At 43.2% G+C, this 15,002-nt stretch overlaps 1 protein-coding gene across 1 annotated transcript in view; it reads left to right on the forward strand.

The window, feature by feature from the left end:
* Window positions 1–15,002, forward strand: part of LOC126354381 (solute carrier family 22 member 7-like) — a 181,680-nt gene that overhangs the window by 63,989 nt on the left and 102,689 nt on the right. The window contains exon 3 of the mRNA XM_050003982.1: window positions 3,566–3,805. Coding sequence (XP_049859939.1) covers window positions 3,566–3,805 — 240 coding nt within the window. The remainder of the gene's footprint in view (window positions 1–3,565; window positions 3,806–15,002) is intronic.

Raw genomic sequence — 15,002 nt, forward strand, 5'->3', positions numbered from 1 at the left:
TGGGGCGTGAGGTCTCCACAGTACATCGATGTTGTCGCCAGTGGTCGGCGGAAGGTGCACGTGCCCGTCGACCTGGGACCGGACCGCAGCGACGCACGGATGCACGCCAAGACCGTAGGATCCTATGCAGTGCCGTAGGGGACCGCACCGCCACTTACCAGCAAATTAGGGACACTGTTGCTCCTGGGGTATCGGCGAGGACCATTCGCAACCGTCTCCATGAAGCTGGGCTACGGTCCCGCACACCGTTAGGCCGTCTTCCGCTCACGCCCCAACATCGTGCAGCCCGACTCCAGTGGTGTCGCGACAGGCGTGAATGGAGGGACGAATGGAGACGTGTCGTCTTCAGCGATGAGAGTCGCTTCTGCCTTGGTGCCATTGATGGTCGTATGCGTGTTTGGCGCCGTGCAGGTGAGCGCCACAATCAGGACTGCATACGACCGAGGCACACACGGCCAACACCCGGCATCATGGTGTGGGGAGCGATCTCCTACACTGTCCGTACACCTCTGGTGATCTGGTGATCCAAACCGTCATCGAACCCATCGTTCTACCATTCCTAGACCGGCAAGGGAACTTGCTGTTCCAACAGGACAATGCACGTCCGCATGTATCTCGTGCCACCCAACGTGCTCTAGAAGGTGTAAGTCAACTACCCCGGCCAGCAAGATCTCCGGATCTGTCCCCCATTGAGCATGTTTGGGACTGGATGAAGCGTCGTCTCACGCGGTCTTCACGTCCAGCACGAACGCTGGTCCAACTGAGGCGCCAGGTGGAAATGGCATGGCAAGCCGTTCCACAGGACTACATCCAGCATCTCTACGATCGTGTCCATGGGAGAATAGCAGCCTCGATTGCTGCGAAAGGTGGATATACATTGTACTAGTGCCGACATTGTGCGTGCTCTGTTGCCTGTGTCTATGTGCCTGTGGTTCTGTCAGTGTGATCATGTGATGTATCTGACCCCAGGAATGTGTCAATAAAGTTTCCCCTTCCTGGGACAATGAATTCACGGTGTTCTTATTTCAATTTCCAGGAGTGTAGGATATGAACTATATGGAAGTTTAAGTTATAAGACACACATGCTGTGTCTGAGTGTTGCACAGATCGGTGCCAATATAAAGGCGGTTTTTGCCATCATAATGACACAGCCGTTGAATGAACCATTATAATCCAGTCCTTTAAAAAATTTGTGAGAACCACTTTCAAACTGAATATTGTAATTCCGTTAAGTTCATTAAACAGATTTACAGTAATGCGAACAGGGATTTTATCAGGCTACTTTTCTCTAGAGAACAAAAAGATGAATTGAAAATATATGAAATTATTTCGCAGATGATGAGATGGACTACAGAATTTCTTTTTCGTGACAGTAACAAGCTGAACTCACATCTTGCTCTGCAACACATACGTTTCAATTCATCATCAATTTGAAGGAGGTACAACACGTAAAACACTTAATTGGTACTGACTAGTACCAAATGTGTCCAGAACCACTTGTCGTGAAATCTTAAAATACCTTCGCCATTCATCCCATCTATATCAATGCTTCGGTTTGTGCTGAACACCTAGAGATCCCGTTTGCGACTGCTTCAGTAACCTCGTTTTACCCAGCTACCTTTCGAACGGATAAACAAATTGAAGACATCTCCCTATCCTTCACTAACCACCAAGTCGAACTATGTATTGAACCTTTCACTGACTGAGAACTGCTTCAGGCTCTTAGCATGTCGCATCAGGCGTCTTGAGGCCCTGATTCGATTCATAATCAGATGAACAACGTCTGAATGTTACTTAAAGATTCCATCTACTCAAGGTCTTCATCTGTACTAAGCTAGAAAGTATTTTTCCTTCACAATGACGAGATAATGTCATGGTCCCAATCCTTAAGCCGGGCAGAAACTTAACGTTCATCCATAGCTGTTGACATGTTAGCCTTAGAAAGTACACTGTAAACTGCTTGAAAGGTTTGAATCCTGCTAGTATGCTGGTTTCTCGGATCGTAGGGACTTTTGACCCACTATTACTTTCTCTAAACGCCGGCAGTCTTTTTTGGTGGGCAGAAGGTGTACGACAAAGCTTGGAGACTCACATTTTCTTACCTGATTGACTGGTATTTTCGAGGTCCTCTACCAGTTTTCCCCACAGGTTGTTCCTGGTTAAAGTTGGTACTTCACTCGGCTGTCTACCGGTACAAAAGAATGGGATCCCAGAGGGCTCCGTTTTGAGTATTAGTCTTCCTCATCACCATGAACGGGCCACTGGTCACCACCAGGCTGTATGTCGAATATTTTTCAGTTGGTAGAGCTCCCACTATGCACACAGGGATGAACTCCGGCTGCAAGACAGCATCCGAATGGCGTCTGTTTGGGGCCCTTTCGCATGGCTTCCAATTCTCTCTTGCCACGATCCATTCTGACCCAGATTTGTACTCTGACAGTCCTTGGACGTTGTTGGACAGTCCCAATTTCAGGAATTCCTTTTTCCTAAAAAAAACTGGCATGGCTGTCCAACATTTGCCAACAAAAATTAGCTGCAAGTGGAAACTTAAAGGTGTCTGCTTCCTTACCCGCACCTCTTGGGATGCAGATTGTTTTACTCTCCTCTGTATTTGCTGGGCTCTGAAGTTCTTCAGATGGTACTAAGATTGCCGATGGCTTTTTGAGCTCTGAAACTGTTGGACCCAGTCCTTTATAATGGAGTAACACTGGCCACTAGTGCCTTCTGGACTAGTCCCAGACCGTACAGTACTCTGTTGTATTAGTATTAGAAAGAATGTCTGTAGAACTCCACAGCAATGTTTTCCGTAATACAAATATTACATTAATATAAAGAAAAATTAAAGCAAAAACGACCCAAAAGCTACGAAAAAGTTACCACAATACAGACAATAATTAATACTAGATACAGTGTGTTCACTATCCAGCCTACAACAATAACTTCTGATGTGCTAGCGTACCACTGAAATTATGAACTTTTGTCGATTCTATTCCATGTCTTTGCACCACCGATAGATGTTGGACGCTCTAGTTATTTGTCAGCTCAGGTTATTTTCTTTATGATACATTTTTTTCTCGCGATTTTTAGTGATTTCGCCGGCCGCGGTGGTCTAGCGGTTCTAGGCGCGACTACTACGGTCGCAGGTTCGATTCTGCCTCGAGCATGGAGTGTGTGATGTCCTTAGGTTAGTTAGGTTTAAGTAGTTCTAAGTTCTAGGGGACTGATGACCACAGATGTTAAGTCCCATAGTGCTCACAGCCATTTGAACAATTTTTTAAGTGATTTGTTTTCTAATTGCATTCATTATCTCTTAAATAAAAAGTTTGCCTCATACTGTTAGTACACTTTATTAGATATATCATCCAAGATTAAATGCGGGAAAATAATGTACTGAAATATATACCTTTTAGTTATTTTAAATTATATCGTCACGCATCACACTGAGAATCTGCACTTTCTTTTTGCTGTGTTAGCGGCTTGTCCCTCCAGTTTAAGAATGTACTTCTTTGCATAGATAGTACTATGAACATGTACACTAACCATCACATGTTTCCTTTGTACGCAGGGAACAGGGTACGTTCAGCAAGTGCATGATGTACAGCGATAGCCATACGTACAAGGCTGCCAACATTTCAGAAATAAACTGCCAACACGGTTGGACCTACGACAACACGTGGTTCTCCATGACTGTGCCATCGCAGATGAACTGGGTGTGCAATAACAAGTACATCGTCAATGACATCATGTTTTATTCGCAATATGTCGCTGCTGTAATGGGACTGATCTTCGGCTACGTGGGAGACATGTAAGCAAACCATTCCGTCGTTGAATTTTTCGTATACTAAACCACTTATAATGAATAAAGTTTGCTGGTCGACTTACATTGCACGCTAACATTCCTGCAGGTTGCAACACAAATATATATTTGACTGAGAACAACATGAACAATATGAAAATGAACTGCACGTAAATGAGAGAATTCAGTATGATGTTAAGCATACATCGAAGCCGGTGTCAAAGATGAGTTGAAGTTCTTGTACTGAACTTCGCTCCTCTTGGTTTGTTTACGAATTCGTAAAAGAGTGAAATAAGATTGTTGGAGAATGTAGTGAAGACTGTTCACCTAACCATTTTATGGACAGTGCGAGAAACAGTAGAGTTAACAAGAACGATGACTGTAGTTTTAGTTGTGCATGGAAGTGGGATGTCGACACAGCGGTCTATACAGAAATTCATAAATTTATAAGGGACAGGCAAAGGAAAAAGAGAGATGGAAAAAGTCAGATATTTGTTATTTAAAAAGTAATCGCAGCAACTACTAATACATTTACCCCATTGTGAGACAAGACTTCATGGAAAACTGTTAGCAGTTTCCTATTGAACCATGATTGTACCCAGGGGCGCACCTCTTCGTCAGAACCAAATCGACGATCACGAACTTGTTCCTTCAGGACTCCAAAACTACGCAAATCGTATGGGGAGAGATGGGGACTATATGGAGAATGTGTGTGAGAAACTTCTGCAGTACAGTCCAAACAACCTGCCAAAAAATTGCCTACCCACATGTTGTCACGTTTGTTTCGAGTACGCTGTAGAAGATTCACTGGAAGCCCTTACACATCCACAGTCTCGATCTCTCCCCGAGTGACTTCAATATTTTTCAAGTTCTGGAGAAACGCATTATTGGCTCCCAATTTACTTTGGACAAAAAGGTGCAAGCGCTGGTACTATTTAGGACCATTGACATTTTTAAAAATATCGGAATCCGATATAGCGATATTTTAAATATTTTATAACGACTCCATACATATCGACAATAAGTATCAATACATCAGCGGAAGAAATATTAATGTAACGTAAGCACATTGTAAAGACACTGCCGGTCTTCGACTTGTATCGTCAGGGGATGTCAAAGTGATTCCATATTTTTAGATTTCCAGAAGGCTTTCGACAGCGTTCCTCACAACCGTCTTCTAACCAAACTGCATGCCTATGGAATATTGCCTCAGTTGTGCGTCTGGATTCGTCAGAAAGGCCACTGTTCGTAGTAATAGACGGAAAGCCATCGAGTAAAACAGAAATAATATTCAGAGTTCCCCAAGGAAGTGTTAAGGCCCTCTATTGTTCCTGATCTATATTAACGACACAGGAGAGGTCTTACAAAGTTTGCAGGTGATGCTATCATTTATCGTCTTGTAAAGTCATAAGATGACCAAAACGAATTACAAAATTACTTAGATAAGATATATGTATCGTGTGAAAAGTGACAATTGACTCTGAATAAAGAAAAGTGTGAAGTTATTCACATTAGTGCTGAAAGAAATCCGCTAAATTTCGATTACGCAATAAGTCACTCAAATCTGAAGGCTGTAAACTCAACTAAATATTTAGGGATTACAACTACAAATACCCTAAGTCGGAACGGTCACATAGATAATGTTGTGGGTAGAGCCAACCAAGACTGCGATTCATTGGCAGAAGACTTAGAAGGTGCAACAGGTCTACTAAAGATACTGCTTACGCCACGTTTGTCCGCCCTATTCTGGAATACTGCTGTGCGGGTGGGATCCGCATCAGATGGGACTGACAGATGACATCGAAAAAGTACAAAGAAGGGCAGCTCGTTTTGTATCATTGCGAAGTAGTGGAGATAGTGCCACAGATATGATATGTGAAATTGGAAAGGCAGTCATTAAAACAAAGGCGTCTTTTGTTGTGACGGAATCTTCTCATGAAATCTCAATCACCGGTTTTCTCCTCAGATTGCGAAAACATTCTTTGGCACCCACCTGCATAGGGAGAAATGATCATCTCCATAAAATAAGAGAAATCAGGGCTCGCACAAAAAAATTAAGTGCTCGTTTTTTCCCGCGCGCCGTTCTAGAGCGGAACGGTAGAGAGACAGTTTGAAGCGGGTTCATTGAACCCTCTGCCAGGCACTTTATTGTGAATAGCAGAGTAACCACGTAGACGTAAATATGTAGATGTATACTTAAGTGTTGATTTATTATTAGACATTCTATACGTCAAGCAGGTAGCAGCCTGTCATCTTCCTTAGAGCAAGAACTGAAAGAAAAAAAAAATTAATCTGAAATTTGTAGGTTAATAATGGGACATCGTGCAAATGAAAAGCTTCTATTACGATATTTATTTGGGCGACTACTCTGTTAGTTAACAACTGTGTACTTGGTGCATTGTAATGCAAGATTTCATTCCAGTTAATTTCTCATACCTTATTTTCTTAATTTATTATCGGCTACTTGTAGGAATAAATCTTTTTTTACGCTAATGAAAAAAAATTGCGTGGTGAAGTTAAACGGTGTAGTTTCTGTAGGTAATGCCGATCACGGCAGTATTTTCACTCACAGGTCTCCACCCGTGGCAAAGACGAATCTTATCTTTCAGCTTTTTGTTCATCACTTTCAGCAACTGTTTTTGAAGGCTGCCGATGTGAACAAATAGCATACTAGTTGCTTTAAAATTTGTTTTTTAGGCACCTGGTGTGCTATTTCTTCACATCGGTGACTCCGTTATTTCATTCACACCGCCACCTCCCAGTGTAAACGGACTTTCTCTTTTGAGCCACTTCTTTCACACAGTCAGAGAGAGAGACTGGACTTGACGAAAGCTCAAAAAGCAGTGAGATTCCTTCACACAGAGGACGTAAAATTACGTTCCACTATAATTTCAAATATTTGCCGAAAATAGTAAAAAATACAACATAAAATAAAAATATCGGCACTCGATATTGCCATTTTGATATCGACATATAAATATATAGGTTAAGAAAATCTGAGATACGTATCGATATTTCTTGGAGATTGCGATATATCAATGTTTTATGAACAGTCCGAATACAGTAATGGTTCCGTGACACCTCCAGACATTTTCCATGAAGGCACTGACAGTCTAATCTCATAGTAGGCTAAATGTATGGCGATCATTTTTTAAATAATAAACACTTTACTTACTTTTTTCCATCTGTCTCGTTTTCCTTTGACGGCTCTTGTATTTGCGTGACACTGTCTGGGCTAACAGCAAATAACTGAAGGGAGGGCACTCTCACAAGTGGTAACGTACCAGTGGTTACAAGTGACAGATCAATAGTTTTTTTTTTAGGGTAGGGAGGGAAGGTACAAAAGATGTTGAGAGACAGGCTGAAAATGACATTCATATTAAACAGGCAACCAGAAAGCAAATTTTAATGTACACGATTCATGCTGACAGCCTCTGATTGAAACTAGAGATACTCAAAAACTGTGAGGAAAATATGATTCATCCAGTTGTAATTCAGGCAGCGCACAAAATCAGTCATCACTATTGCATCAAGTGTCACAGGACTAAGGAGTAAGCTTAATGAATTGCTTATTTGTGTTCAAGAACTGGAGTTGAGCATACCAGTTTATATAATCTGCCCCTCTGAACATCATACGACCACTGGTATAGACATGTTAAATGTTTCAGTATTTAAGTTAGCTTCTTATTTCTGTAGAGAAAATGTGGAGAAAGGAGTTGCCATATTTGTCAGAAACCGTTTTGATTTCGAGAATATTTATATCATAAATTTTGCTCAGAGCAGCACGTATAAGTCCTGTACAATAGTAGGTATATACAGACAGCCTTCAGGAAATTATAACCTCTTAATAAAAAATCTGGAAGCTCTGCTGTCCCATCTCATAGTAAAAAAGAAGGAAATACTGAATTTATTGAAAAGCTCTGTCAGTGAACAATTATAACAGTCAGTAACACTATCATTCAATTTAGTTCCTGCTCTACACTTTGCTACTAGGATATGTAAATGCTCTGAGACTGCTATTGATACCTTTGTAAACAAATCTAGGGAAAAAGTCATATCACAATAGCAATAGAAAATGGGCTATCTGATGATGACATGCATAATCTTGTGTTAAATGTTGAAACTCCTCAGGATAACAAAAATCTATTAAATCTGAGTACAGGAGGGTAATAATTAAGTCAAAAATTGATAAATTCAGGAAATTGCTCAAACATTAACTGGATAGATGTTTGCAATATGTCTTGACTCAAATGGAGAATACAAAGCATTCATTAATAAAGTAGCGTCCTCTTTTGAAAATTGTTTTCCCCTAAGGGTAACTCAAATCACACAGAAGTCTTTGGATTACACAAGGTATAAAGATATCATGTAGGACAAAAAGGAGACTGTATGTACTATCTAGGAATACGTCTGATATTAGAATTGTAATGTTACAAAGACTACTGCAAAATATTGAAGCAAGTAATCCAGAAATCGAAGCAACTTTATTATGAGAAAAGTAACTATATCAGGTAACAAAATAAAAACCGTATTGAGTATTGTGAAGAGAGGCAGGTGGGGCAAAAAAGGAAGAACAGATAACTCTAAAAATAAATAAGATTTTGGTAACAAGTAAGAGCCTCCGGAATATCAGACCAGCTGTGTGGCTGGATTGAAGAGTTTTTAGCAATCAGAACACATAATTTTGTTCTAAATGGAGATACGTATACAGACGTTGAAGTAACCTCTGACGTGCCACAGGGGAGTGTTATGGGAACATTGCTTATCAATATATATAAATGACCTAGTAGATAGCGTCAGAAGTTCCATGCGGCTTTTCGCGGATGATGCTGTATTATACAGAGAAGTTGCAGCATTAGAAAATTGCAGGAAGATCTGCAGCGGATAGGCACTTGGTGCAGGGAGTGGTAACTGACCCTTAACATAGACAAATGTAATGTATTGCGAATACATAGAAAGGAGGACCGTTTATTGTATGATTATATGACATCACAACAAACACTGGTAGCAGTTATTTCTGTAAAATATCTGGGAGTATGCGTACTGAACGATTTGAAGTGTAATGATCATATGAAATTAATTGTTGGTAAGGCGGATGCCTGGTTGAGATTCATTGGGAGAGTCCTTAGAAAATGTAGTCCATCAACAAAGGAGATGGCTTACGAAACACTAGCTCGATCTATACTTGAGTATTGCTCATCAGTGTGGGATTCGTACCACGTCGGGTTGACAGAGGAGATAAAGATCCAAAGAAGAGCGGCGCGTTTCGTCACAGGGTCGTTTGGTAAGCGTGATAGCATTACGGAGATGTTTAGCAAACTCATGTGGCAGACTCTGCAAGAGAGGCGCTCTGCATTGCGGTGTAGCTTGCTGTCCGGGTTTCTAGAGGGTGCGTTTCTGGATGGGGTATCGAATATATTGCTTCCCCCTACTTATACCTTCCGAGTAGATCACGAATGTAAAATTAGAGAGATGCCCTCGGGCGCACGTAGGCTTTCCAGCAGTCGTTCTTCCCGCGAACCATACGCGACTGGAACAGGAAAGGGAGGTAATGACAGTGGCACGTAAAGTGCCCTCCGCCTCACACCGTTGGCTGGCTATCGGAGTATAAATGTAGATGTAGATGTAGTGTTGCGTACTTCTTAAAGAAGTACTTCATTTCTGTTACTGAGAGTTTGAGGTTATCAGGTTTGGTGAACAGTGCAATGGAGTATCTGAGACAAGTCTTTAAAAATAAGTTCAGTAAAATGGAAATGACACTCACGTCTCCCAAAGAGGGAGTACCCATCATAAATTTCTTAAAATATAAATATTCCAGTGGGTATGATAACATACCAGTGAAGTTAATCAAAGAGTGCCTATGCGAGTTGAGTTCTATCGTAAGTTATTTGTGTAATAAACGTATTATCAGTGGAACATTTCCAGACTGGTTAAAATATGCTGAAGATAGGCCTATTTGCAAGAGGAGGTATAAAGAGATAACATCGAACTATCGACCAATTTCACTTTTGCTAGCTTTCTCAAAAATATTTGAAAAGGTTGTGTTTAAGCATCTTCTTAAGAATCTGAAAGCAAATAATGTATTGTCCAAGTCACAGTTTGGATTTCTTAAGGGTTCTGATAAAAAAAGCTAGTTAGACTTACAGTGAGAATGTACTTAATTCATTGGATAATAAATTAGAGGCTACTGGCATTTTTGTGACATATCAAAAAAAGCCTTTGTGTGAACCACAGCAGTCTCTTAAGTAGATTAGAATATTATGGTGTGATTGGCAATGCTGTGAAATGGTTTGAATCTCATCGATCTAATAGTAAACAAAGGGCGACATTGTGAAATACCTGTGCAGTAAGCAGTCAGTCTTCATCTGACTGGGAATTAATTAAATGTGGTGGTCCTCAAGGTACCATCTTGGGTCCATTGCTTTTTATTGTGTACATTAACTTCATCTCATCTGTTACATTGCTAGATGATAAGTTTGTTTTGTTTGCAGATCATACAGACATCGCAATAAGTAGCAAGTCAATTTTCACTGACATTAATAAGTGGTTTAAAGCTAATTCACTGTCATGAAAGTTTGAGAAGACCCACTATTTGCAGCTCAGAACCTGTAAGAGAGTCACTTCCATCATGAATATAACATTTGAAGACATGCAAATCGAAGAGGTTGACAGTATTAAATTTCTGGGATTACAACTCGATAATAAATTCAGTTGGAAAGGGCATACCACTGCTTAAGCACCTAACCTAAACAAGTAAGTATTTGGCTTGAGAATGATGTCAGATGTAAGAGATACACTCCTGGAAATGGAAAAAAGAACAAATTGACACCGGTGTGTCAGACCCACCATACTTGCTCCGGACACTGCGAGAGGGCTGTACAAGCAATGATCACACGCACGGCACAGCGGACACACCAGGAACCGCGGTGTTGGCCGTGGAATGGCGCTAGCTGCGCAGCATTTGTGCACCGCCGCCGTCAGTGTCAGCCAGTTTGTCGTGGCATACGGAGCTCCATCGCAGTCTTTAACACTGGTAGCATGCCGCGACAACGTGGACGTGAACTGTATGTGCAGTTGACGGACTTTGAGCGAGGGCGTATAGTGGGCATGCGGGAGGCCGGGTGGACGTACCGCCGAATTGCTCAACACGTGGGGCGTGAGGTCTCCACAGTACATCGATGTTGTCGCCAGTGGTCGGCGGAAGGTGCACGTGCCCGTCGACCTGGGACCGGACCGCAGCGACGCACGGATGCACGCCAAGACCGTAGGATCCTACGCAGTGCCGTAGGGGACCGCACCGCCACTTCCCAGCAAATTAGAGACACTGTTGCTCCTGGGGTATCGGCGAGGACCATTCGCAACCGTCTCCATGAAGCTGGGCTACGGTCCCGCACACCGTTAGGCCGTCTTCCGCTCACGCCCCAACATCGTGCAGCCCGCCTCCAGTGGTGTCGCGACAGGCGTGAATGGAGGGACGAATGGAGACGTGTCGTCTTCAGCGATGAGAGTCGCTTCTGCCTTGGTGCCAATGATGGTCGTATGCGTGTTTGGCGCCGTGCAGGTGAGCACCACAATCAGGACTGCATACGACCGAGGCACACACGGCCAACACCCGGCATCATGGTGTGGGGAGCGATCTCCTACACTGTCCGTACACCTCTGGTGATCGTCGAGGGGACACTGAATAGTGCACGCTACATCCAAACCGTCATCAAACCCATCGTTCTACCATTCCTAGACCGGCAAGGGAACTTGCTGTTCCAACAGGACAATGCACGTCCACATGTATCCCGTGCCACCCAACGTGCTCTAGAAGGTGTAAGTCAACTACCCTAGCCAGCAAGATCTCCGGATCTGTCCCCCATTGAGCATGTTTGGGAGTGGATGAAGCGTCGTCTCACGCGGTCTGCACGTCCAGCACGAACGCTGGTCCAACTGAGGCGCCAGGTGGAAATGGCATGGTAAGCCGTTCCACAGGACTACATCCAGCATCTCTACGATCGTCTCCATGGGAGAATAGCAGCCTGCATTGCTGCGAAAGGTGGATATACACTGTACTAGTGCCGACATTGTGCATGCTCTGTTCCCTGTGTCTATGTGCCTGTGGTTCTGTCAGTGTGATCATGTGATGTATCTGACCCCAGGAATGTGTCAATAAAGTTTCCCCTTCCTGGGACAATGAATTCACGGTGTTCTTATTTCAATTTCCAGGAGTGTATATAGAAAAAAAAACTTTTGTACTTTGCTTACTTTCATATTCTGGGCAACTCATCAAACTGAGCAAAATTTATTAGGGTGGAAATGCGCGTGATAAGAATCATTTGAGGTGTAAATTCAAGAACTTCGAACGAATTGTACACACAGCTAAGTCAAATTCTAAAGAAAATGGTTGAAAGCATATCTCTCAATAGAGTAAAGTTCACAGGATTGAGATTTTCCCACTCAAAATCACACTGAAGCCAAACAATACGTGTTCACACAAGCGGTTGTTTCTAGTCGTCCGAGGACGATTTACAAGCGCCACGGCCATGTGGCAGCACTTTGTGTGCCCCCAGTCCTCCTAGCCTATATTTAGACCACTGCCCATATTGGGACCTTCTCCTCCATGTCAGTAGTAGGGTAGTGTGGTTACGAATGCAATTTTGATATCAAATTGGTATGCAAAGTTATTAAATTGATCAATTAATCACCCCCACCACCGCCCAACCCCCACCACCCTCGCCACCGGAAGACGTCACGTGTTTTACTCAGTCTGCATGTGTTCCCCAGCCAGTCCTCCCCCTCCATCCTCCCCACTCTCCCCCTCCCCCCAAACTACCCTATTGGTGGAAATTTCGAGTTTTGGCGAGAACTTCGAATTTTGATGGGAACTCCGAATTTTGGCGGGAATTTATTTGTCCTAGGGCTGTGCTGACATCCTACCCCACCCCCCATCCGGGAACTGACGGGAAATTAAAATTGGAAGTACCCTTCCTGGGACTCAAATCCTGGTGCTCCTTGGAGGAAAGCCCAGTTACACCCCCCTAAACACAATTGTATCACCACAGAGGCGCTTGGAATTTACAGGAAATAAAAAATCGCGGTGCCTTTTCTGGGACTCAAATTCTAATTCTACTGGATTGAAAGCCCAAGTGCCCCCCCCCCCCCCCCCAAATAACATAATTGTACCACCAGAGGCGCTTGAAATAGGTAGTAGCCAATAGGAACGCAGCATCCGATCACAACAGGGATGAAAGGCGGGCCCAGAAGCTCTGGAGCCTCAGTTTCCGTCAGTCACCCAGAATGAAGCGCCAGTAGAGATCGTCCAGCCTCAGCAGCAAGAGAATACGGAACAGCTGCGGAAGAGTAAGTACCCCCTGTTTAATGTCTGTTATTATTGCCGTGTGAGGGTCTTTGTGCTTCTATCATCGCTTGTAACGGTTTTTCTTCTTTGCTCACCAGCGGATGCGACGTCCTCCAGCCTGTCTGGGTCTGCAAGAGCAACGTGTCCCAGCCTGTCGGGACCCGCAACGGCATCCTGGAATCCTGTCGTGCATCTGGTCAGCTTGATGGAGCCAGGAAAATCAGCTGTTATTGCCGGTTGAAACACCCAGCCAGCCCCTGACTCGGTGAAGTGCAGTGTGGGTCCTAATCAGCATGACGCAGGTCGGTACTGGCCTCCATCATACGCGCCATTGCAGAATATTCCAGTGATACTGCACGGACAAAGTGAGGATGCAGTGGATGAGAAAACACCGATTAAGCACCGTGCACCACTACTCTTCATCGTATAATTTAACCGCTATTGGTTCGAAACGTTTACTAATTGGCATAGAAACACACAGATAGAGAGCGGCGTATTGTGATACAGATCGAGAATGCAGCTAAAAGTATTATAGTGCGGTGTACGTAGGTGGAATGGGATGAACTCTGTCGTGCAAAAGCGTATATCACGCAGCAGTTAACCGCCGATTATCACCCGAGCCGTCCTGCTCCGGACATTTGTGCTGCTCCAACTCTACCCATTACAACAGTGTACAATGACTCTGCACTCCGTGTGAAATCAGGTAACACATCCATTTATCTACAGCACTCTACCGTTCAAAACTATTTCTGTCGGCAGATGGGACTATCCATTGTGTTGGGAAGACTGAACATATAGCTGCCTTGTGTTAAAGCTGTGCATAGAGACATTGCAGAGTATCCAAGTATGGACAGTGTGCATGTAGACGACTTCGAACAGTGGGTCAGTATGGTGCCGCAGAAAACTAATCTACTGCCAATAAGTTTGAGAGAAATACATGCTGAATTCGGTGCTCATAAGAAGGCTTTATTTTCTATATTCTGTAGTGGCCTTAAGATAAAGATGTAGTGCATTCTGTGTATAATTACTGAAAAAAAGTATATAACCATGCAAGTGTTTCCTATTTCTTACCTCTTGTTATATTGCAAGTACTAAAGCTATTGCCCAAGTGTTTTCACAGGAAATATGCAACACCAGAAAATTATGCCATTTAACTAAATTCTCCGTAAAAGCCCATTGCACGCCAGTACCTAAACTGGTCGGTATCATGGAAAGAGCACAGTGTACATTATTTTCTATAAAAACCCATTGCACGCCAGTGCCTGACGTAGTAGGGATCATGGCACGGCGGGTGAAGCATCAAGACTTTCTTGTAAGCGACTGGAGCTGTGACGGTGCACAAGAAGCCGGGAAGAAGAAGAATGGCGCACTCCTTCCCGACAACATACGTGCAATAATTGTAGGTCCATGCAACTGTTGCAAGACAAATGTTCTCATGTCGTTGCTAACACATCCGGATGGAGTCTGCTTTGAGCATGTATGTGTATTTTCATCCCATATACCATCTATTATAGGAGATTCTGCAGGTTGTAGATGGGGCGACATACGCGGCATTCAATGAGAGCAGCGATATCCCTCCACCGCAAAAAGTAAAGCCAAACACAGTGTTCATATTTGACGATGTTGCTGTGCAAACAAAGATCAAACTAGGCGATATTTCTGTTTCGGTCGCCATATGGCTGATGATGTATTTTATCTGAGTCAGACATATTCCAGAATCTCAAAACAGCTAGTGAGGGATAATGCAAACCTAATTATAGCATTCAAACAGGACAATCTGAATTAAAAAGACATTTACAAGGTCATGCAGGAACCGACATGTCGTTCAATAATTTTGTAAAGATATATGCAGATTGCTGGAAT

This window comes from Schistocerca gregaria, chromosome 3 (assembly GCF_023897955.1).
Source record: "Schistocerca gregaria isolate iqSchGreg1 chromosome 3, iqSchGreg1.2, whole genome shotgun sequence".
NCBI classification, from domain to species: Eukaryota; Metazoa; Arthropoda; class Insecta; order Orthoptera; family Acrididae; genus Schistocerca; species Schistocerca gregaria.